This window comes from Oncorhynchus tshawytscha, linkage group LG08 (assembly GCF_018296145.1).
Source record: "Oncorhynchus tshawytscha isolate Ot180627B linkage group LG08, Otsh_v2.0, whole genome shotgun sequence".
NCBI classification, from domain to species: Eukaryota; Metazoa; Chordata; class Actinopteri; order Salmoniformes; family Salmonidae; genus Oncorhynchus; species Oncorhynchus tshawytscha.
Genome location: NC_056436.1, coordinates 37,321,520 through 37,343,544, shown reverse-complemented (window position 1 = coordinate 37,343,544; position 22,025 = coordinate 37,321,520). Strand labels below are relative to the sequence as shown.

Here is a 22,025-nt window from a genome sequence, read left to right as displayed (position 1 = left end):
GTGTGCGTGTGTGTGCGCATCTATTTGTGAATTTGTGCTGCGGTGATTGTGTATATGTGTGTGTGTGTGTGTGTGTGTGTGTGTGCTCATATGATTCTGTGTGTCTGTGGTTTATCCCCCTGCCTGATCAGGATGGTGTGTAAAGGTGTCATAGGGTGTGTTTTTTACGCATATGTGTTACCCCGTGGCCCCTGTCCCATTGTCTCCACAAACACACACACGGTGGCGGCCCCTGTTGTGCAGGGTGTGAGACATTCCGAGGGTAATTAACTGTGGTTTAAAGAGAGAGCCTCCTGAGCAGACCCGTTCACCCCTCAGAGACGGAGAGCAATACGTGTGTCTGTGGACGTGCACACACACACACACACACACAATTTAAAATTACATTTCACACACGTTGACACACACACACTCAGCTACTAATGTGAGCAGAAAGCCAAGGATAAAAGAGGAGGCCTTGATGATGTGATTGTAAATTTATCGGATTTATGTTCAATCCATCAGGGTGTGTGACTGGGGGGTGTGTGTGTGCGTGTGTCAACAAGATCTCACGGTTTGACCCATTTGACTTCAGATGCTGATGTCTGTCCACCTTTCTCCGAACGTCAAATTTCAAAGTCGCTCCAAACGTCAAATTTGGAGGTGTTTTGGACACCCTGGGTTGCTCCGCTGCTGTCTCCGAATTCTGTGCCAGAGTTCACGCCCACCGCCACCCCCGTCCACAACACCCTAGCAATACCCAAGCATACTTGATGGTAATATTGCTCACCGTTGCCCCTAGTGGCTGGTTTCGAAGGCATCTCCCGAACGTCATGGATGGACGTCGTATTTCGAAGGTGGATCTTGAGCGACCTGGCTGGTTTCCTCATAAAAGCGCTGGCTGAAATAGCCTTCTGACGTACAACGCCAGCTGAGACACACAAACGGCCGCGCCATTCCAGAGGTACGCGTCGCAATTAGCAATTACACCCCATGTCGCTGTCGCTACGGAGGCTGAACCCTTCCCACCTTTCAATTCAATTCCCCTCCACTACACTCACCCCCCCTCTCCCTCTCTCGCTGTCTTTCTCTCTCTCTCTGTCTTTCTCTCTCTCTGTCCCTCCGCTCCTCTCGCCCCCGCCCCCTCTCCCTCTCTCTCTCTCCATCCCTCTGCTCCTCTCGCCCCCGCCCCCTCTCCCTCTCTCTCTCTCCGTCCCTCCGCTCCTCTCGCCCCCTCTCCCTCTCTCTCTCTCTCTCCATCCCTCCGCTCCTCTCGCCCCCGCCCCCTCTCCCTCTCTCTCTCCATCCCTCCGCTCCTCTCGCCCCCGCCCCCTCTCCCTCTCTCTCTCTCCGTCCCTCCGCTCCTCTCGCCCCCTTGCGGATTCCCCTCCTCCGTCATTCAAGTATCCCGTCGCTCCCTCTCTCTTTTTTATACATCTTTGTCTAGAAAAAGAGAGAGAGTGTGAATTGACAGGGGATCGTTTATCATGTCATCTCCGTGATTCGTGTAGTTTTTTTCAGCACTAGGGAAAGTGGTCTTTCACCATATCATACCTCTATGGCCAAAGTAATGCTGCCATAATAACACAGATTGCAGAAGCCAAATACATTGTCATTCGTGTTTTGTCCTTCCTGTGTGGTTGGAGTAAAGGTGGTGGTTTGATGCAAATTCAGGCCACTGTAAACTATTTAGTAGGTCTGTCTAAGAGCAGGCCTGTGTGTGTGTGTGTGTGTGTGTGTGTGTGTGTGTGTGTGTGTGTGTGTGTGTGTGTGTGTGTGTGTGTGTGTGTGTGTGTGTGTGTGTGTGTGTGTGTGTGTGTGTGTGTGTGTGTGTGTGAGAGAGAGAGAGAGAGAGAACCAAGAGGGAGAGAGTTAAGTGCTAGGTCTGTTTTGCTTATCAAATAGGGCGGCCTGCTGCTGGTTTGCACTGCCAGGTCACCCGTATTCAACGTCCGTTTTTGTCTCAGGAAACTGACCACTAGGGGCAACCGTGAGCGCTGTTACCTGCCTCTGATTCCAAAGAGATGCATGTTCGAATCCAGCGACAGAAAACAGTTTTTGATATTTTGGTTTTAAGGCCATCACGAACGTTAACTTATCTATTTGGAGTTCATGCCTAACCTTAAGAATTTAAAGTTAAATCATAATTAATGCCTTAAATCAAACTTAACACTTCGAAATTTGACGTTTGGAACAACTTCAAAATTTGACATTTGAGAAACATGGAGGAACGTGTGTGAGAGCTTTTTAGGTTTGCATGTGGCTGAGAGATAGAGACTCTTTGGTTGCAGTGTGTGTGGGAAGCAGGGTGTGGGAAGCAGGGTGTGGGAAGCAGGGTGTGTGGGAAGCAGGGTGTGGGAAGCAGGGTGTGGGAAGCAGGGTGTGGGAAGCAGGGTGGGGAAGCAGGGTGTGGGAAGCAGGGTGTGTGGGAAGCAGGGTGTGGGAAGCAGTGTGTGTGGGAAGCAGGGTGTGGGAAGCAGGGTGTGGGAAGCAGGGTGTGTGGGAAGCAGGGTGTGGGAAGCAGGGTGTGGGAAGCAGGGTGTGGGAAGCAGGTGTGTGGGAAGCAGGGTGTGGGAAGCAGGGTGTGGGAAGCAGGGTGTGTGGGAAGCAGGGTGTGGGAAGCAGGGTGTGTGGGAAGCAGGGTGTGTGGGAAGCAGGGTGTGGGAAGCAGGGTGTGTGGGAAGCAGGGTGTGGGAAGCAGGGTGTGTGGGAAGCAGGGTGAGGGAAGCAGTGAGTGTGGGAAGCAGGGTGTGGGAAGCAGGGTGAGGGAAGCAGGGTGTGGGAAGCAGGGTGTGGGAAGCAGTGTGTGTGGGAAGCAGGGCGTGGGGGGTGATCATGGTTTCCAGTGCTCTCACTTCTAATGGGAGGAGACACAGGTGACCGGGACACAATAAAATGCAGATTTAAACTGAAGAGAACCTGCGTGTCTGAGTTCACAAGGTGTCTCTCTCTCCCTTTCTCTCTTTTCCACCTAATTTCCCTCTCTCTCTCTCACACGCTCCGTAGGGACCGTGTTTGAACGCATGTTTGAGTGTGTTCTACTCTCCTGTACATGCCGTGGAATGACTCAATTGTCATTATCCTGCAGCAGGGGGAGAGAGAGAGGGAGAGATGGAGAAAGAGAGAGAGAAATGGAGAGAGAGCGGGAGAGTGTGGAGGAGAAATGAATAGCCACGCAGAACCCTGTCTGACAGTGAAATATTCCTCCCCTCATCCTCCCATCATGCTTCATGTGTATCTGATGGGGAGAGAATGACACCACCCCATCTCTCACTTTCTATCTTTCTTTCTTTCTTTCTTTCTTTCTTTCTTTCTTTCTTTCTTTCTTTCTTTCTTTCTTTCTTTCTCTCTCTCTCTCTGTCTCTCTCTCATGCTCACGCCCTCTCTCACGCTCTCTCTCTCTCTCTCTCTCACGCTCTCTCTCTCTCTCTCTCTCTACGTCCATCTCTCTCTCTCCCCCTCCATCTCTCTATCTCACTCTCTCCACCTGGCATCGTCCCCTATCCCCTGTCTCTCAGTCTCCCTCTCTCTCTTTCTCCATCTCACTCTACTTTAGTGTTGCGCTCAGTTGAAACTGTGGGACCCTGTTTGGAGAAATGATATTGAACGAGAGTATTGTAGTGAGCAAGAGATGTAGGAAAAGGGATTTCTTTTTTCTTTTTTGAAGTCAATATTTATTTATTGAGTCCGTACATTTTCATTTCCGATCAATTATATAGTTAATTTAATGTAAATTAAATGTATATTAAAATGTATTTGATGTTTTCCCTGGTGGGTCATAGACAGGATTTAAATGCTATTGTGTGTCGCTGTTGTTTTATTGAGCTTCATTTGGAAGGAGATTATTGTTTTTGCATTTCTAATTTTAAAGGAGCAATCTGTATGAACAGACAGACAGACTGACTAACCAAAACACAGGCGTAAAACAAACAAACAGACGTGTGTTTCTTGTATGTGTGTGTCTGTATGTCTGTGCGTTGTGGTCGGTGATAAAGAGCAGTGCTGGCCAGGTTTCGGTTGTGTTGTCACTTAGCCGTGCTTGACCACACCGGCTGCTCTACGGAGCTGCGAGTGTTCGTGTGTGTGCGTGAGTGCGTGCATGGTACGTACGTGCGTGTGTGTGTGAACTGCTGTAAGGTCATGACCCCCGTCCCTCCCGTCCCCTATGCCTGCGTGCCTCTCTGCCCCCAGTACCATCCCAGTTCATCAGCCCTTACCGTTCCTACTTCTTAATCACAACAAAGACGACTCTGAATTAAGTGCTCAACAAATATTTAGTGGCCAACACATTAAAAAAATGTTGGGGTTAAATTATGCGTTTCTTTTTTTACGGTTATTTTTTTATTTTTGCATATCATTATTTAGCTGTTTTATCGACTCAAAGTCGTGTCTTTTTAGTGATTAGAGGTTTCTCATAATCGCATGTTCTTTATCAGACTCTACCGGGGTGCGGAAATAATCTGTCAACGCCGCAGACAGAGAAAAGTGAAATGCACAGTTTATAGGCTAAATGTACTTTTAGGTGAAAATAAACTCAGAAACAGAGTTTGTAGTTAATAGTGTTTGTGTTGTTAAAGGGTTTCCATAGACTCTCATCTCTGAACCCCCTGACCCCTCGACCTCATTTAGAGTGCATTCCTTAAGAAAGCATACCTCCTCTCACTCTCTCCCTCTCTCTCCCTCTCTCTCTCACTCCCCCTCCCTCTCCCTCTCTCTCTCCCCCTCCCCCTCTCTCCCTCTCCCCTCCCCCTCCCCCTCTCTCCCTCTCTCTCCTTCTCTCTCTCACTCCCCCTCCCTCTCCCTCTCTCTCTCCCCCTCCCCCTCTCTCCCCCCCCCCTCTCCCCTCCCCCTCCCTCTCTCTCTCCCCTCTCTCTCCCCCTCTCCCCCTCTCCCCCTTTCTCCTCATCTCCCCCTCTCCCCCTCTCTCTCTCTCTCTCTCTCTCTCTCTCCCCCTCTCTCTCCCCCTCTCTCTCCTCATCTCCCCCTCTCCCTCTCTCTCTCTCTCTCTCTCTCTCTCCCTCTCCCCCTCTCTCTCCCCCTCTCCCTCTCCCGGGTCAGTCGGTACTGTCACCTTTCCACAAGCTCAGTCGTATTAAAGCCGACAGTCCATCTGCCACTCACCCCACTAACAGCTCCCGTCGCTAACACTAATACACACACACCGAACCCCACCTGCCTCCGACACACAAACACACACACACACGCGCTAATGCTAACACACCACAGTCACTCTGAACTACCCACCTGCTCCCTACAGTACCATACCACCGACACCATCTTTACCCCAAAACACAGACCAGTATAGAACAGACAGCATAAAGTGAACAGCACGTACACTCTCAGTTTCTCTCTGCTTTCCTCTGGGTGTGTGTATTGGGCTGTCTAGGGGTTATTGGGGGGGGTCAGGGCTGAGGAGAGGGGGACAGGGGAGGACGGTGGTGATGGTGGCATTTGTGGTCCTCGGGGCTCCTGCTTCTGCTTTGGGAAGAATGGCACCTGTCTCATCGATCACAGCCTCACCATCAGATATACACGCATACACACACACACACACACATGCACATGCGTGTGCACACACACACCGTAATGGTCTTTCGATTCACAGATGGACCAGCAACACTTGAGTGAGTCACTGAGCATTGGCAAGGCATGGACACACACACACACAAACACACACACACACACACTTAATTTGGCTCATTGTCCTGTGTGCTAATCCGTGTGTGTTTGTGTGTGTATGTTCCTTACATGTTCTGACAGGGGCGTGTAATAGGTTCACGTAGAACCCTATAGGTTAATGCTCTTTCACAGATGTCCCCTCCTTTCCCCTCTCTCTCTCTCTCTCTCTCTCTATTCTATCTGCCCCCCTCTTTTATCGCTCTCCTCTCCTCCTGTTCTCTCCTCCTCTCCTCTCCTCCTCTCTCCTCCTCTCCTCTCCTCCTGTTCTCTCCTCCTCTCCTCTCCTCCTGTTCTCTCCTACTCTCCTCTCCTCCTGTTCTCTCCTACTCTCCTCTCCTCCTGTTCTCTCCTACTCTCCTCTCCTCCTGTTCTCTCCTCCTCTCCTCTCCTCCTGTTCTCTCCTACTCTCCTCTCCTCCTGTTCTCTCCTACTCTCCTCTCCTCTCCTCCTGTTCTCTCCTCTCCTCCTGTTCTCTCCTCCTCTCCTCTCCTCCTGTTCTCTCCTACTCTCCTCTCCTCCTGTTCTCTCCTACTCTCCTCTCCTCTCCTCCTGTTCTCTCCTCCTCTCCTCTCCTCCTGTTCTCTCCTACTCTCCTCTCCTCCTGTTCTCTCCTACTCTCCTCTCCTCTCCTCCTGTTCTCTCCTCCTCTCCTCTCCTCCTGTTCCTCCTCTCTCCTCTCCTCCTGTTCTCTCCTACTCTCCTCTCCTCCTGTTCTCTCCTACTCTCCTCTCCTCTCCTCCTGTTCTCTCCTACTCTCCTCTCCACTCCTCCTGTTCTCTCCTACTCTCCTCTCCTCCTGTTCTCTCCTACTCTCCTCTCCTCCTCCTGTTCTCTCCTACTTCCTCCTGTTCTCTCCTACTCTCCTCTCCTCCTCCTGTTCTCTCCTACTCTCCTCTCCTCCTGTTCTCTCCTCCTCCCTCTCCTCCTGTTCTCTCCTACTCTCTCTCCTCCTGTTCTCTCCTACTCTCCTCTCCTCCTGTTCTCTCCTACTCTCCTCTCCTCTCCTCCTGTTCTCTCCTCTCCTCCTGTTCTCTCCTACTCTCCTCTCCTCCTGTTCTCTCCTACTCTCCTCTCCTCTCCTCCTGTTCTCTCCTACTCTCCTCTCCTCTCCTCCTGTTCTCTCCTACTCTCCTCTCCTCCTGTTCTCTCCTACTCTCCTCTCCTCTCCACCAATCCCATCGCCTTTTATGTACCTTCATTTAAATACAAAATGTGTCTGTTGTTCTAGTTGTCAAATGATGGTTTTCAAGCATGCATTTATTTGTGTAAGTTGATCGTTCTTCCTGAAATAATGATGTGGGTTTTGTTTTCAAAATCAGGAAACATTACGGCCGTACATGATCACTGTCCATTATAGTTATGAGCTAATATGACATGTTCTGAATATACCAACCTTCTGACTCGTTTATCAAATTCTCCATGTACTGTGTAATGTTAGTTCTGTATAACTTGTGTAGGCCTACATCTGTCGTTTCTTGGCTGGGTCAAGACTTGGTTAGTACCTGACATGCTTCTCCTAAGGGCCCACACCTCCCCCTCTTCCACCCCTCTGTTTTATCACCTCAGTTTGTTTTCTCCCTCTTCTACTCCGTGGACTCTGAGAGTGCTGAGATGGCAGTTGCACTCTCTCTCTCTCTCTCTCTCTCCCTCCCTCTCTCTCTCTGTCTTTGGTACTATGGTAGTGTTGTATCTATGTATAGGTGTCTGTCAGGTCTGTCTGTCTGTCTAAGTGCTGTGTATCTCCACTGGGCCCTGTGTTTCACAACATCTTCTGTTCAGAGCTCTTCTCACAATATCTAGCACCAAGGAATAGCTGAATGAATGGATTGGCCTCAACTGGTTCTGTTGTCTTTGTGTGGGAGTAAATCGTTGTGCTGTTCATTTTTAGTGGTTAAACTGACTCGCGCCCATGGTGGAGTGTGAATGTGGTTTTGAATTTTTGTTGTTGGCTGAATTAGGCATTTGCATGATTCTAACTAAAACAAACATTTTATTTGAAGGAATTTATTTGAGTCCCAATAGTAGTAATTGTTGTTTAATTGCATATATTTCATGTGAAAAAATGCATTGATTATTTTGTGACATTTGTGTAATTCTCATCCTAAAAGTACAATTTAAGAAAATGCAATAGGTTGACTTTTGATATTGTGTAACGCTGCTGCTTGGCCGTATATATATTATATATATATATATATATATATAAATATATATATACGTTGCATACTAAACCCCTTGCCACTCCTCTCTAAAGGAATAGCCTTTCTCCCTAAATAACCCTTCATATTTTATGAACGTATAAGGTTTAACACTCCATCCGATTATAACGCCATAAAGTGGAACGTAATAAAGCAATGGTGTGCTAATCCCGCTGGTATTTTAGCATTTTTTGCTAATGTAAGTGAATGCGTAGCGCGATGTCGGCTGTATTGATCTGAGCCCCGACAGTAGAGAGCTGAACTGGGGCTTGACCATAGCCGTGTGTTGGAGCCGGCCGTGTCTGCACAGTATCGATTCATCCTGTTCTCTCAACTGGAACTGAAGGCAACACATTACATACACAGGACTTTTTCCACTAAGCCCTGGCCTTCCGGCCTACCCAACCCCCCACACACGCACACACCACCATCAGGACTGAGTGTTCTCTCCCTGTACACACACACACACGGACATGCACGGAGAGCCACAAACACATGCCAGGCATGGAAACAAGCATACTGTACACACATGCCTGCAGACACAGATATACACACGCACACACACACACACACACACACACACACACACACACACACACACACACACACACACACACACACACACAGTGGTGTGTCTGTGTTTGTGTGGTAAACATGTCTTTACCAGTGTGTGACAGAGGGCCATGTTTTGGCAGTAATTATTGGTGCACACACAGAGGTAGCCGCATACACAACAAAACATGTTACACAGAATTAGAAGATTACAGTAATTATTGGTGCACACACAGAGGTAGCTGCATACACAACACAACATGTTACACAGAATTAGAAGATTACGGAAACATCACATTCTCTCATGTTTTATTATAATATATGTTTATTATAATACACAATTAAATGCATTGATGTAATTTATAATTTCACCAACAGAGTACCGTTATATGATGGAAATAATTGTACACATATTGCCAGGTCGCAGTTGAAAATGAGAACTTGTTCTCAACTGGGCTTACCTGGTTAAATAAAGGTGAAATAAAATATTAAAACATTTTGACTGAATAACATGGAAAGAGAGGTGGAAAGAAAACAGCATTTTATGTACATTCCACTGATTTGATTATCCAAATTAAGATGTTGGCTTATATTTTCAATTACTAGAGATAACGTTCTATTTTTGACTGTCTATTTTTTGACTGTCGATTTTTTTTTCAGCTCATAAAATAAAGCTTTTCTTATTATTAGTTTAAATATCTTTCCCCGGTGCTCTATCTTTTAATGTAGGGAACCTGAAAATGTAATAACACACACACACAGTTTCCCCTAAATGACGTCAAACCTTCTCGACTATCTGCCATTTTTTTTTTTTTTTTGGGGGGGCGATGATTCTGATTCCCTTGCCAGGGGTGACCTTATCACCCTGGAGACAGCTCCTTCCCTGACGCAGAGGCGGGCTTTGATTGACAGCTATTAGTCCCTCCCCTTTCCTTGCTTTTTATCCTGAGACTGGTAATACTGGTACCGTATTAAAACTGTCCAGGAGGGCTTCTGTTAACGTCACACACACACACACACGTAACACACACACACACACACACACACACACACACACACACACACACACACACACACACACACACACACACACACACACACACACACACACACACACACACACACACACACACACACACACACCCGTCTCCCAGGTAACACTGTCCGTTAAATACTGCCGTTAAACATTTACCTTAAAGGCCTCCGCTGTCCGTGCGGACTGTCGCAGATGTCCGTAAACGTTGCCGTAGCTGCAGGCCATTCAAAGTGTCGGTAAGCACTGTCTGTCGTATATCAGACCCCATGGCGTGAATACTGTATTGTACAGCCTGTACCCTCTGTCTGTAGCATCTCTATAGGGTCTATAGATTCAAGGTAGCGTCAGGAAGACTTTTTACTGCACAGGTCACCTCTATAGCCATTTCTGTGTATGAAGTGTCAGGCCTACTGTTTCTGTGTACTCCATAGAATCTCCAGGCTTCCAGTTTGATAATACTACGTTATGTACAGGCTGACTGTCTGTGTATGAAGTGTCAGGCCTACTGTTTCTGTGTACTCCGTAGAATCTCCAGGCTTCCAGTTTGATAATACTACGTTATGTACAGGCTGACTGTCTGTGTATGAAGTGTCAGGCCTACTGTTTCTGTGTAACCCCCAATCCAGACTGCTGGCCTCTGATCTGACCCCCTGTCCCCCTGTGATTCTCTGTGTTGTAGAATGAACTTATCAAAGGCCCAGGTTAATAGTGAAGATAAGTACGGCAAATGTGGCAGCGCGTGGAGAATGCAACAGACTTACGACCTCGATGCCACTCACATGCGTGACGCACATGCACTTTATAACCCAAGGTAAGAGTGGAAACACGCCACACACACACACACACACACACACACACACACACACACACGCACGCACGCACGCACGCACACACGCACGCACGCACGCACGCACACACACACACACGCGCGCGCGCGCACACACACACACTCGCACTCGCACATCAAAAGCGAATTCAAAGTACTGCTGTTTCTTCCATGTCTCAATGTCTTAGTTTGTGTGTGAAGATAATTTGATGTGATTTAATTTAAAAAATGATAATCCCCGTTAGCTGACGCCAGTGGCGACAGCTGGTCTTACCGGGGTCCGACATATATAACGACTAAGACATTACAGACAAAATACTTCACCATTGATATACATTTAAAAACATTAACAGGTAGTGTGTGTGTGTGTGTGTGTGTGTGCATCTATCAGTTCCACATACATGTCATTACATACACACAACAAATAGGTCACATGGGGGAGAGGCGTTGTGCCGTGAGGTGTTGCTTTATTTGTTTTTTAAGATAACATGTGTTGTTTGTGTATGTGTGTTGTGTGTTGTGTGTTTGAGTATGTGGGTGTGTGTGTGTCATGTAGGCCTGTATGTACTGTACATATGTTTGTTTCATACCTGCATATGTGTGTGTGTGTGTGTGTGTGTGTGTGTGTGTGTGTGTGTGTGTGTGTGTGTGTGTGTGTGTGTGTGTGTGTGTGTGTGTGTGTGTGTGTGCGTGCGTGCGTGCGTGCGTGCGTGCGTGCGTGCGTGTGTGTGTGTGTGTGTGTGTGTGTGTGTGTGTGTGTGTGTGTGTGTGTGTGTGTGTGTGTGTGCGTGCATGCGTGTGTGTGTGTGCAAGAGTGATGTCTTTGTTTGTAATACTATCAGTATTGCCACTGCACAACTTATCCCTCCAGGCCTTTCTAAAAGTAGGGGGCACGACTATACTTGCGCTCTAACCCACCTGTGATATTCAGAATCATAGCGGTTATCCTTCTGTGGGTTTAGGTTACAGTGATAAAGGGTCTGGGCTGCGTTCAGAAAGGAACAACGTTGTAGAATGTTGTTGGTACGTTCAGTACATGAACGCTCCCTGGGTCTGTGATGAGGTTAGAAGCAGTACAGAAGCAACACTAAGTTGTGTTGACACTTTAATGGGTTGCTAGTTGTTGTGTAGCAGTGGGCTTGCTCCTGTTTAGTGGTTGTTTGTTGTTTGTTGTTTTGTTTCCCGTGGCAATGGGCATTTCAAATATACATTTATTGCTTACTCATCACTGTGATTTTTACAACGTTTTGGTTTCATTTGTTTTAAATGTTTTGGTTTCATTTGTTTTATCAGTGATGATATGCTTTGTTACAAGAATTCATGTGATGTTTAAGTGCTTATAATGTGGTGAAAAAGTGACCGTGGGTGTGTTCGAAATGTGGTTGTGTTTACAATGTGGCTAGGGTTAGTGGTTGTGGTTGTGGTTGTGTTTACAATGTGGCTAGGGTTAGGTGTTGTCTGTTTCCTTTGCAGCTGTGTCTGACTGCTTCAATGAGCATGTTAGTGACCACAGAGAAAGAGGGAGGGGAGAGAGGAAGACGGAGGGAGAGAGAGGGAGAGAGAAAGAGAGAGGGAGAGAGAAAGAGGGAGGGAGAGAAGAAAGTGGGAGAGAAGAAAGAAATAGTGTTTGTATGACAGTGAAAAAAGAGGAGAGAGAACATAGAAAGAGGTGCAAAGAAAAAGGGATATTGTGTTTGTGTGGCGAGGTGGAACGGAGACAGAAGCAGAAGAGGAAGAGATAGACAAGAGGTAGAGAGGGGTAGAGAGAGGGATGAAGGTAGAGAGAGGAGTAGAGAGGGGGATGGAGGTAGAGAGAGTGAGAGAGCGGGGCCATCTGTCTGCCTGTTGTAGAGGGGTGGAGGTAGAGAGTCCGTCTGCCACGCAGGGGTCCTGGCTGCACCGGTCAGGACACTCTGGGGCGGCCAGCCGGATGCCTGAATTATTCAACCTGCCACACTGAATGAAGAGACAGACGAGGGAGAGAACGAGAGAGAAAGACACAGAGAACGAGATGGAGAATAGGAAGAGATGAAGGGAAAGAGGTGAAAGTGAAAGAGGGAGAGATAAAAGACAGACGGTAGATAGTGGTAAAAGGTGAAGAGGCACTGCAGATATGAACTAAAATGTGTGTCTGTGTGTGCGTGTGTGCGTGCGGTCGTGTGTGTGTGTGGGGCGATTGGGATGGGGTGATAGAAGTGCCTTGCCCTTCAGATGTAGTGGAATGCGTTAAATGCTTGGCAGACTCCCATTACCATATAAATGTAGATGTATGAAGATCATCAGAGGCATCATGAGTCACTGGCTTTTAGCTGGATTTACTACAGCCAGATGTGACCAGTTAGCCCACTGCGCTAGACACACACACATCTCACACACGGATAGGGCTTCATATTGTGTGTGTGTGTGTGTCTTCAGTTTGTTTTTTAGTTTCGGTTAGTACGGTCTGTTTCTGTTTGTGTGAGGCCTGGTTGTTAATTCAGGATTGTACGTGAGGTCTAAAATCAATTTGAAAAAAGAACAATGACGAGAAGAGCACATATGTTTTAAATCCCGTACTTTCCATGGGTCTGATCTTCATCGCTAGTGTTCCAGTAATTAGATCGAAAGAGTTTCTATCATGTGTCTGACTTTGGCAACTCATTTATAGGGCGTGTCGTTGTCACACGTTGTCTGTGATTGGTCATGGAACCAAGGAGTCATCATGAACTCTGTGTATTATTTTTTGTTTGTTTTAAGTGTAAGCAAACCATTTTGTTTCATGTTAAAACATAGCTCTCTTGTGCTCTGTGTGTGTGTGTGTGTGTGTGTGTGTGTGTGTGTGTGTGTGTGTGTGTGTGTGTGTGTGTGTGTGTGTGTGTGTGCGCAAGCATATGAACCAGCCCCTATACACTGGGCCTAGCACTTTAGACAGAGCAGTGGCCAAACATCTTTGCTACCTAGCCCTCCTCAACCACCCCTGGCATATTTAACCTGCCGTATATGATGCTAGGTGTATGTTGTGTCTGGGGTATGTTCAGGAGGAACAGTACAGAACGTTCAGATAGAAATGTACAACGTACAGCAAATATTATTAGTGCCATGTAGAATAGGGAGTCGTGTCAGCTCTATTCATTACATTTCTATATTTAACATTCGGAATGTTTTTCTACACCAGATACATCCCAGGTGTATGGGATCGACGATATATAATTTGCCTTGTATATTTTGCATGTAGTTCATTGGGCCTGGCTATTGTGTGGTTTAGCCCTTTAAGGGGTTGTGTTTGTGTGTGTGTGTGTGTGGGGGGGGCTCACAGAGTCTTAGGCCAATTGGATTTCCCTGAGATAGTCTGGGTCAAGCCTATTAGAGACCATTGGCATGCCGCTCTCACACAGGCCCTAAGCCAATCACAGTCCAACACGTTACTGGCACATAGAGACAGCCGCCGCGTGTGTGTGTGTGTGTGTGTTCTCCACTGTGTTTTTATTCCACCTGACACTATATGAATCTTTATTTTTTCTCTTAAATCTTCAACTCTGAATTGTCAGATGGGGAACTATATAACTAAAATAAACATTTCACTGTCAGTCTACACTTGTTATTTACAAAACATGTGACAAATGAAATTTGATTTGATTTAATTTGAGGGTTGGTGACAGGGTAGACCGTTGTGGACACACTCACACACACACACACACACACACACACACACACACACACACACACACACACACAGACACACACACACACACACACACACACACACACACACACACACACACACACACACACACACACACACACACACACACACATACACACACATACACATACACACACACACACACACACACACACACACACACTGCTTTATTGGCTTCACTACTTGCTCTATTTATTTTGCCATCCGCTACATTCCCAGTATGCATCTCTGACTCTCTCCCAGCCCTCTCAGAGACCCAGGCCTGCCAGAGAGGAAATGTTTCAACACACTGACCTGCCAGAGATTAAGTTGTGCATTTGCACAAACACACACAGACACAACCACACACAAACACACACACACACACACACACACACGTATACAGTATATATATTCTGGCATACAGTGTGTATTGTTTTCTTTGTGTTTGTTTAAATGTGGTGATGAGGATGAAGGAGAAAATAGCAAGTCCTCAGACATGGACTAAACTACACATCCCACAAGGCCTTGCACCTGTCAGCATGTCAGCCAGTGGGTACTCAGCTTAGCGATCGATCAATGGAAAGGAGAGAAGAGCTGTAGGTTAGTGTTTGTGTGCACCTACTGTAAATTATCTGTTTGACTGAATAGGTGTATGGAAGTGATTCACTGAGTATCAAAGGTTGTGTGTGTCGAGTGTGTGTCGAGTGTGTGTCGAGTGTGTGTGTGTGTTTGTCGAGTATGTTCCACATGAGAGGGCTGAGTGGATTGACCCAGACAAGCACTACTCAAACAGAAGAGGATGTCACACACATACACACTCACACTCACACACACACACACACACACACACACACACACACACACACACACACACACAGGAAATACAAATGTCACCGACACTCACGCCAGGATATTTTACCACTAGCTGTTTGAGAGAGATTTGGACACACACAGACACACACAGTAGTTAGAGCGTTGGACTAGTAACCGAAAGGTTGCTAGATCGAATCCCAGACAAGGTAAAAATCTGTCGTTCTTAGTTAAGATTTTGTTAGCAAACAGAATTTGTTCTTAACTGACTTGCCTAGTTAAATAAAGGTAAAATAAATCAACAAACACACACACATATACATGCATTTGTGGCAGTGGTTCACAGACTAGTGCTTTTGTGCTTACACTAACACACATAGACATGCCAGCAGGCTTGCATGCACAATGACACACAAACACTATTGGAAAACACACCTTTAGCAATAGACAGACAGACAGATAGAGGCATGGCATTTAACAGAGGGATAGAGAGGTGTAAAGGAAGGACCGAGGGAGATCCAAACGAAAGAGACATGCGGAGAGAGGTAGAGATGAGATGATAAGGTGTATAGATAGGAAGAGACATGGCTTGTTTCACCGGTGGCGTCTCCTTCCTCAGTGTTAGTTCTACAGCCCTTCCACACACACACGCACGCACGCACACACACACACACACACACACTTAACTTATTCCCCTCTGGAGGCCATCTCTCACTTACACCATCAAATGGTTGAAAGTGATTAATTTGTCAGGGGAACGGCTCGTTACTGTAAATTCCTCCAATCTCTAATAAACTAGATTGCCTTAACACAGATGGGCCACAGACAGCTTTGTGTGTGTGTGTGTGTGTGTGTGTGTGTGTGAGAGAGAGAGAGAGAGAGAGAGAGAGAGAGAGAGAGAGAGAGAGAGAGAGAGAGAGAGATTGAGAAGATTGAGAGAGAGAGAGAGAGAGAGAGAGAGAAAGATTGAGAGAGAGAAAGATTGAGAGAGAGGGAGAGAGAGAGAGAGAGAGAGAGAGAAAGATTGAGAGAGAGAGAGAGAGAGAGAGAGAGAGAGAGAGAGAGAGAGAGAGAGATGGAGATTGGATTGTGGGTTAAAAAAAAAAAACGGCATAAGGGATTATCAAAGGAAAGGCTCATCAGGAAAAAACTGAGAGAGACGTTTACGTCTGTGTTTCTGTCTGTCCGTCTGTCTTAACACCTCACTCCCCCTCCACTTACCCGCCTTAACCGCCTTGCCAATCCTCACCCCACCCATCCTCATCCTGCATCCTTCATCTTCACCTCACCTCTTATCTTTCCTTCTTACCCGCTTTTTTCCTCTACCACCTCTTCTCACCCCGTCTTATCCTGACCCCTCCTCAGGCCTCCTCACCTCCGAGTCCCCTCATTCTACTTCACCCCTCCTCACCTCCGAGTGCCCTCATTCTACTTCACCCCTCCTCACCTCCGAGTCCCCTCATTCTACTTCACCCCTCCTCACCTCCGAGTGCCCTCATTCTACTTCACCCCTCCTCACCTCCGAGTCCCCTCATTCTACTTCACCCTTCCTCACCTCCGAGTACCCTCATTCTACCTCACCCCTCCTCACCTCCGAGTACCCTCATTCTACTTCATCCCTCCTCACCCCGAGTCCCCTCATTCTACTTCACCCCTCCTCACCTCCGAGTCCCCTCATTCTACTTCACCCCTCCTCACCTCCGAGTCCCCTCATTCTACTTCACCCCTCCTCACCTCCGAGTCCCCTCATTCTACTTCACCCCTCCTCACCTCCGAGTACCCTCATTCTACCTCACCCCTCCTCACCTGCTGGGAAAGGGGTGGACTCTTGTTTTTGTAACTGTTTTATAGGCATAAGAACCAGGCTAAATGACATTGAGAAGTCGAAGGAAGAGTACTCTGCTGTATCGGGTGAATGTCTTTAGTATATCAATGAAAAAGAAGTAGGGGACAGACACATACACTTTCACATACAGTGAGAAAGACATGCAATTATAAAGACTGCTAGCTTATTAAAGGAAAGACAGAGAGAGGCAGGAAAAGGAGAAAAGAAGAGGGGTTGAAGAACGAGAGAACGAGAGCGAGAGAGGTAGGGAAAGAGGACGGGTAGGAGAGAGACAGAGAGAGGAAGAGAGAGAGAGAGAGAGAGAGAGAGGCAGAGTGGGCATTACAGGGTAAACCTGATTATGGTGGAATGTGAATTAGATTTGGTAGCAGATGGTGGTTTTGAGGGTGTAAGATGCTTTGCGAGCGTAGCGAGGCGAGGGGGAAGAGGGATAGAGGAGGGATGGGGAGGAAAAGAGGAGGTGGGGGGTAGCAGGAGCAGCTTGCAACGTTTCTTCTCTTCTTGATGGACGGGTATAAATCACGACAATCCCGTCCTGACAGCCAATTTCCTCAATCTGATCTGGTTAAAGACGCGGCCAGGCCCACTTCTCACCCCAAACCACCACCGCAACGCCCCGCCAACCGACCCAACCAACGCCATTTTACTGCCTGCACATTCACCTTTCCCTCCCCCTCTCTTTTCTCCCCCTCTCCCTCCCTCCTCCTTTCATTTCTCATTTTCTAGCCCTGTCATTTTCTGAGAATAAAATCCTCTTTTACCATCTGTTTAATAAAATGTGTTTTTTAATCCGGACAAGTTTTTTCAAAACTTATTTTATTATAGTTATGTGCAATTTCATTTGATCCCACGCCTGGTTTATCCTTATCTCTCTGTGTGTGTGTGTGTGTGTGTGTGTGTGTGTGAGTGTGTGTGTGTGCGTGCGTGTGTGTGAGAGAGAGAGAGTTAAAGAGATGAGAGCGTTATCAGAGTCCTGTAGTTCAGGAGTTTTTCTCCTTATTGAAAAACAGCTAAGCTTATTTGCCATGTCAGCGAGGGTCTGTGTGTCAGTGAAAGTTTGGATGGGTTACTGCACCCCTAATGCTCCCCGATAACACCGCTAATCCACACACACACACACACACACACACACACACATTTTTGTGTTTATTTTTCATTTTTCATTGTTCAATTTCATATTGTCTTGTATGGTGTTGTGTTGCGGTGAGTTTTTAAGAGCTGCTCTTACAGCACTGCTCTCTCTGAGTGTTGCTTTCACCTGGTCTAGATAACACAACACACACACACACACACACACACACACTGACGTGATAAAGATAGTGCATGGTTGAAGCACAGTACTGGCTCGACAGGAAAATGACCTAAATCATCAAGATTCTCATCTGAGAGAGAGAGATCCAGGGGCTGTTACACAGAGTAGGCAGTAACACACACACACACACACACACACACACACACAGCCATATCTGTTGAGGATCGGACCACCTCGACAGACATGTCCTCTCCTATACAGAAGTGAACGAGAACACGCTTCTCTCATATCTGCTCCCATTACACACCCCATGTTCAACAACATCACCTCAGCTGAAATAACTCCACTACATCTATCATTCACACTGACATGTGTATTTCAAGCAGACAAAGTGGTATTATAATTGTTCTTAGTGGAACATTTTGGGATGATCATGCAAAAATAATTTATATATTTATTACTTTAAAAATCTTCATAATTTGGTATTATGTATTTATAAAATTAACCTGCAGTGATGCAGCCCTAATGTTATTTGGTTGCAAATTAAAATTAAAATAATTTCTTATGAAAAATGGATGTAATGAAAATAGCTAGGAAGGGGTAACAAACATTTATCGTAGTAACACAATGGTAAATTTACGTTGCCACAGCTGGAGTAGCACCCTGGTGGTAATCCTTGTTTGATCTATGCAGGTAAGGAACCACAGGCCTCCGACGGGTGTCACAATCATTACTGTCCCCACTGCTAGGCTAGCGTGTCTCACCTAGTGCTTAAACAGTATGTGTCGCATTTATTATGGTCCCCTCTGTTAGCTTGTCTAGTGTAGCGTGAGCCTCTAAGAGATGGCTTTACTGCCGTGCGGCCCATTGGCCAAATGTGTTTTTGCCATTATCACATTGATTGCATGTAATCAGTGGGTTTATTCTGCAGCCGACAGAGTGAATGACTACTTTCCCAGCCTGTAATGTTATAACAATTGATCTTCCTGCCTCGCCGGGAGACAGTTTAGATTCACTGGCTCTCCTCTTGTTATTTCTTATTCCCCCTCAGACAGAAACAACTGTAATCATCCACCCACTAGGATACACACACCAGGCCCAGCGAGGAACCAGTGGCCTTTTACCCAGAATTCACCAGAACAGGAAGCCAGTGTTTCTTACCCATAATTCTCCAGAAGAGCAAAGTGCGCCCTTCGATCGATGTTAAGAACGAACAAACCGACAGTGGCTCGATGCTAAAGAAACAGCAGGATTCAGATTGTAGCTTTAAGGGAGGAGGAGAAAAAAAACGACTTGAGGGGAAAAAAAGCAATTGAGCATTGTGATGAAGTCATCCTATTCACGCAGCCCAACTATAGACATGTAAATGCATTGGCTGTCTTTATTTCCCAGTGTTGACCATATCTAGATAGAAATGTGAAAGCTTTTTTTTTTTTGCTTATTGGACTTTGTTTCCTTATCTGTGTGGCGGGAGACACAATGCTCTGATGAAATGGTTTCTACCTGACTACTCTGTCAGCACTTATTCTACCTTATAGAGATGTGCTGTATGTTCAAGTGGCCATCCCCTTCCCTCCACCTCCTCTTCTTCTTCTCTCCTCCTCTTCATCTTCGCTCCTCCTCTTCTTCTCTCCTCCTCTTCATCTTCTCTCCTCCTCTTCTTCTCTCCTCCTCTTCTTCTCCCCTCCTCTTTTTCGCTCCTCCTCTTCGTCTCCCCTCTTCTTCTTCTCTCCTCTTCTTCCTCGCTCCTCCTCTTCTTCTCTCCTCCTCTTCGCCTCTCCTGCCCTTCTTCTCTCCTCTTCTTCTTTGCTCCTCCTCTTCTTCGCTCCTCCTCTTCTTCTCTCCCCTTCTTCTTCTCTCTTCTTTGCCCCTCCTCCTCTTCGCTCCTCCTCTTCTTCTCTCTCCTCTTCTTCTCTCTCTCTCCTCCATCAGATCAGTCCCCTCCAGAGGATAACGGAGAGAAAAATGACAGACAGAGAAAGTGAAGCAAAAAAAGAGGAGGGAAATCAAAAGAGAGAGACAGAGAGTAGAGAGGTGTAGGGCAGCCCTCCTCGATGACTGCATCTAATACAATGATTGCATGTTTGTCCCAGCAGTTGTCTGAACAGTGAATCAGTGGCCCTGTTCTAATGACACCTTGTCATGTCAGAGTGGCCCACCAACACCCCTACACAGACGCATACACACACCACTACTGCTCTCCAGTTGATTTCACCACGCCTCGCTTCGGCGAGCCAGGAAAAAAGACAGGAAGAGTGAGAGACAGAGAAAATAACAGGTGAGAGCTGAGGGAAAAAAGAGGGACAGAGCGATCTGTTTATTTTGTGTAACCCTCGGAGGGGGGTACAGTAAAATGAAGGTGAATGGAGGTGTAACCTTTAGTAAAAGGAAGGTGAATGAAGGTGTAACCTTTAGTAAAAGGAAGGTGAATGGAGGGAGGTGTAACCTCTAGTAAAAGGAATGTGAATGAGGTGTAACCTTTAGTAAAAGGAAGAAGAATGGAGGTGTAACCTTTAGTAAAAGGAAGATGAATGGAGGTGTAACCTCTAGTAAAAGGAAGGTGACTGGAGGTGTAACCTTTAGTAAAAGTTAGGTGAATGGAGGTGTAACCTCTAGTAAAAGGAAGGTGAATGGAGGTGTAACCTCTAGTAAAAGGAAGGTGACTGGAGGTGTAACCTTTAGTAAAAGTTAGGTGAATGGAGGTGTAACCTCTAGTAAAAGGAAGGTGAATGGAGGTGTAACCTCTAGTAAAAGGAAGGTGATTGAAGGTGTAACCTCTAGTAAAAGGAAGGTGAATGGAGGTGTAAGCTTCAGTAAAATGATGGTGAATGGAGGTGTAACCTTTTATAAATGGAAGGCAAATGGAGGCGTAACCTCTAGTAAAAGGAAAGTGAATGGAGGTGTAACCTTTACTAAAAGGAAGGTGAATGGAGGTGTAAGCTTCAGTAAAAGGATGGTGAATGGAGTTGTAACCTTCAGTAAAAGGAAGGTGAATGGAGGTGTAACCTCTTGTAAAAAAGGAAAGTGAATGGAGGTGTAACCTTTACTAAAAGGAAGGTGAATGGAGGTGTAACCTTCAGTAAAAGGAAGGTGAATGGAGGTGTAACCTTCAGTAAAATGAAGGTGAATGGAGGTGTAACTTTCAGTAAAAGGAAGGTGAATGGAGATTTAACCTTCAGTAAAAGGAAGGTGAATGGAGGTGTAACCTCTAGTAAAATGAATGTGAATGGAGATGTAACCTCGAGTAAAAGAAAGGTGATTGAGATGTAACCTTCAGTAAAAGGAAGGTGAATGGAGGTGTAACCTTCAGTAAAAGGAAGATGAATGGAGGGTAACCTTCGGTAAAAGGAAGGTGAATGGAGGTGTAACCTTCAGTAAAAGGAAGATGAATGGAGGGGTAACCTTTGGTAAAAGGAAGGTGAGTGGAGGTGTAACCTCTAGTAAAAGGAAGGAAGGTGAATGGAGGTGTAACCTTCAGTAAAATTAAGGTGAATGGAGGTGTAACCTCAAGTAAAAGGAAGGTGATTGAGATGTAATCTTCAGTAAAAGGAAGGTGAATGGAGGTGTAACCTTCAGTAAAAGGAAGGTGAATGGAGGTGTAACCTCTATTAAAACGAATGTAAATGGAGGTGTAACCTCTCGTAAAAGGAAGGTGATTGAGATGAAACCTTCAGTAAAAGGAAGGTGAATGGAGGTGTAACCTTCAGTAAAAGGAAGGTGAATGGAGGTGTAACCTTCAGTAAAAGGAAGGTGAAAGGAGGTGTAACCTTCAGTAAAAGGAAGGTGAATGTAGGTGTAACCTTCAGTAAAAGGAAGATGAATGGAGGTGTAACCTTCAGTAAAAGGAAGTTGAATGTAGGTGTAACCTTCAGTAAAAGGAAGATGAATGGAGGTGTAACCTTCAGTAAAAGGAAGTTGAATGGAGGTGTAACCTTCAGTAAAAGGAAGGTGAATGGAGGTGTAACGTTTAGTAAAAGGAAGGTGAATGGAGGTGTAACCTTTAGTAAAAGGAAGGTGAATGGAGGTGTAACCTTTAGTAAAAAGAATGTGATTGGAGGTGTAACCTCTAGTAAAAGGAAGAGGAATGGAGGTGTAACATTTAGTAAAAGGAAGGTGAATGGAGGTGTAACCTCTAGTAAAAGGAAGCTGAATGGAGGTGTAACCTTTAGTAAAAGGAAGGTGAATG

At 46.2% G+C, this 22,025-nt stretch overlaps 1 protein-coding gene across 5 annotated transcripts in view; it reads left to right on the top strand.

Moving 5' to 3' along the window:
* Positions 1-22,025, top strand: part of LOC112237992 (estrogen-related receptor gamma) — a 120,532-nt gene that overhangs the window by 3,829 nt on the left and 94,678 nt on the right. For 3 of the 5 annotated variants that reach the window (XM_042325488.1, XM_042325487.1, XM_042325489.1), the window contains exon 2: positions 10,121-10,252. The exons of the other annotated variants lie outside the window; for them this stretch is intronic. In XM_042325488.1, coding sequence (XP_042181422.1) covers positions 10,121-10,252 — 132 coding nt within the window. The remainder of the gene's footprint in view (positions 1-10,120; positions 10,253-22,025) is intronic. 5 annotated transcript variants of the gene reach the window in all.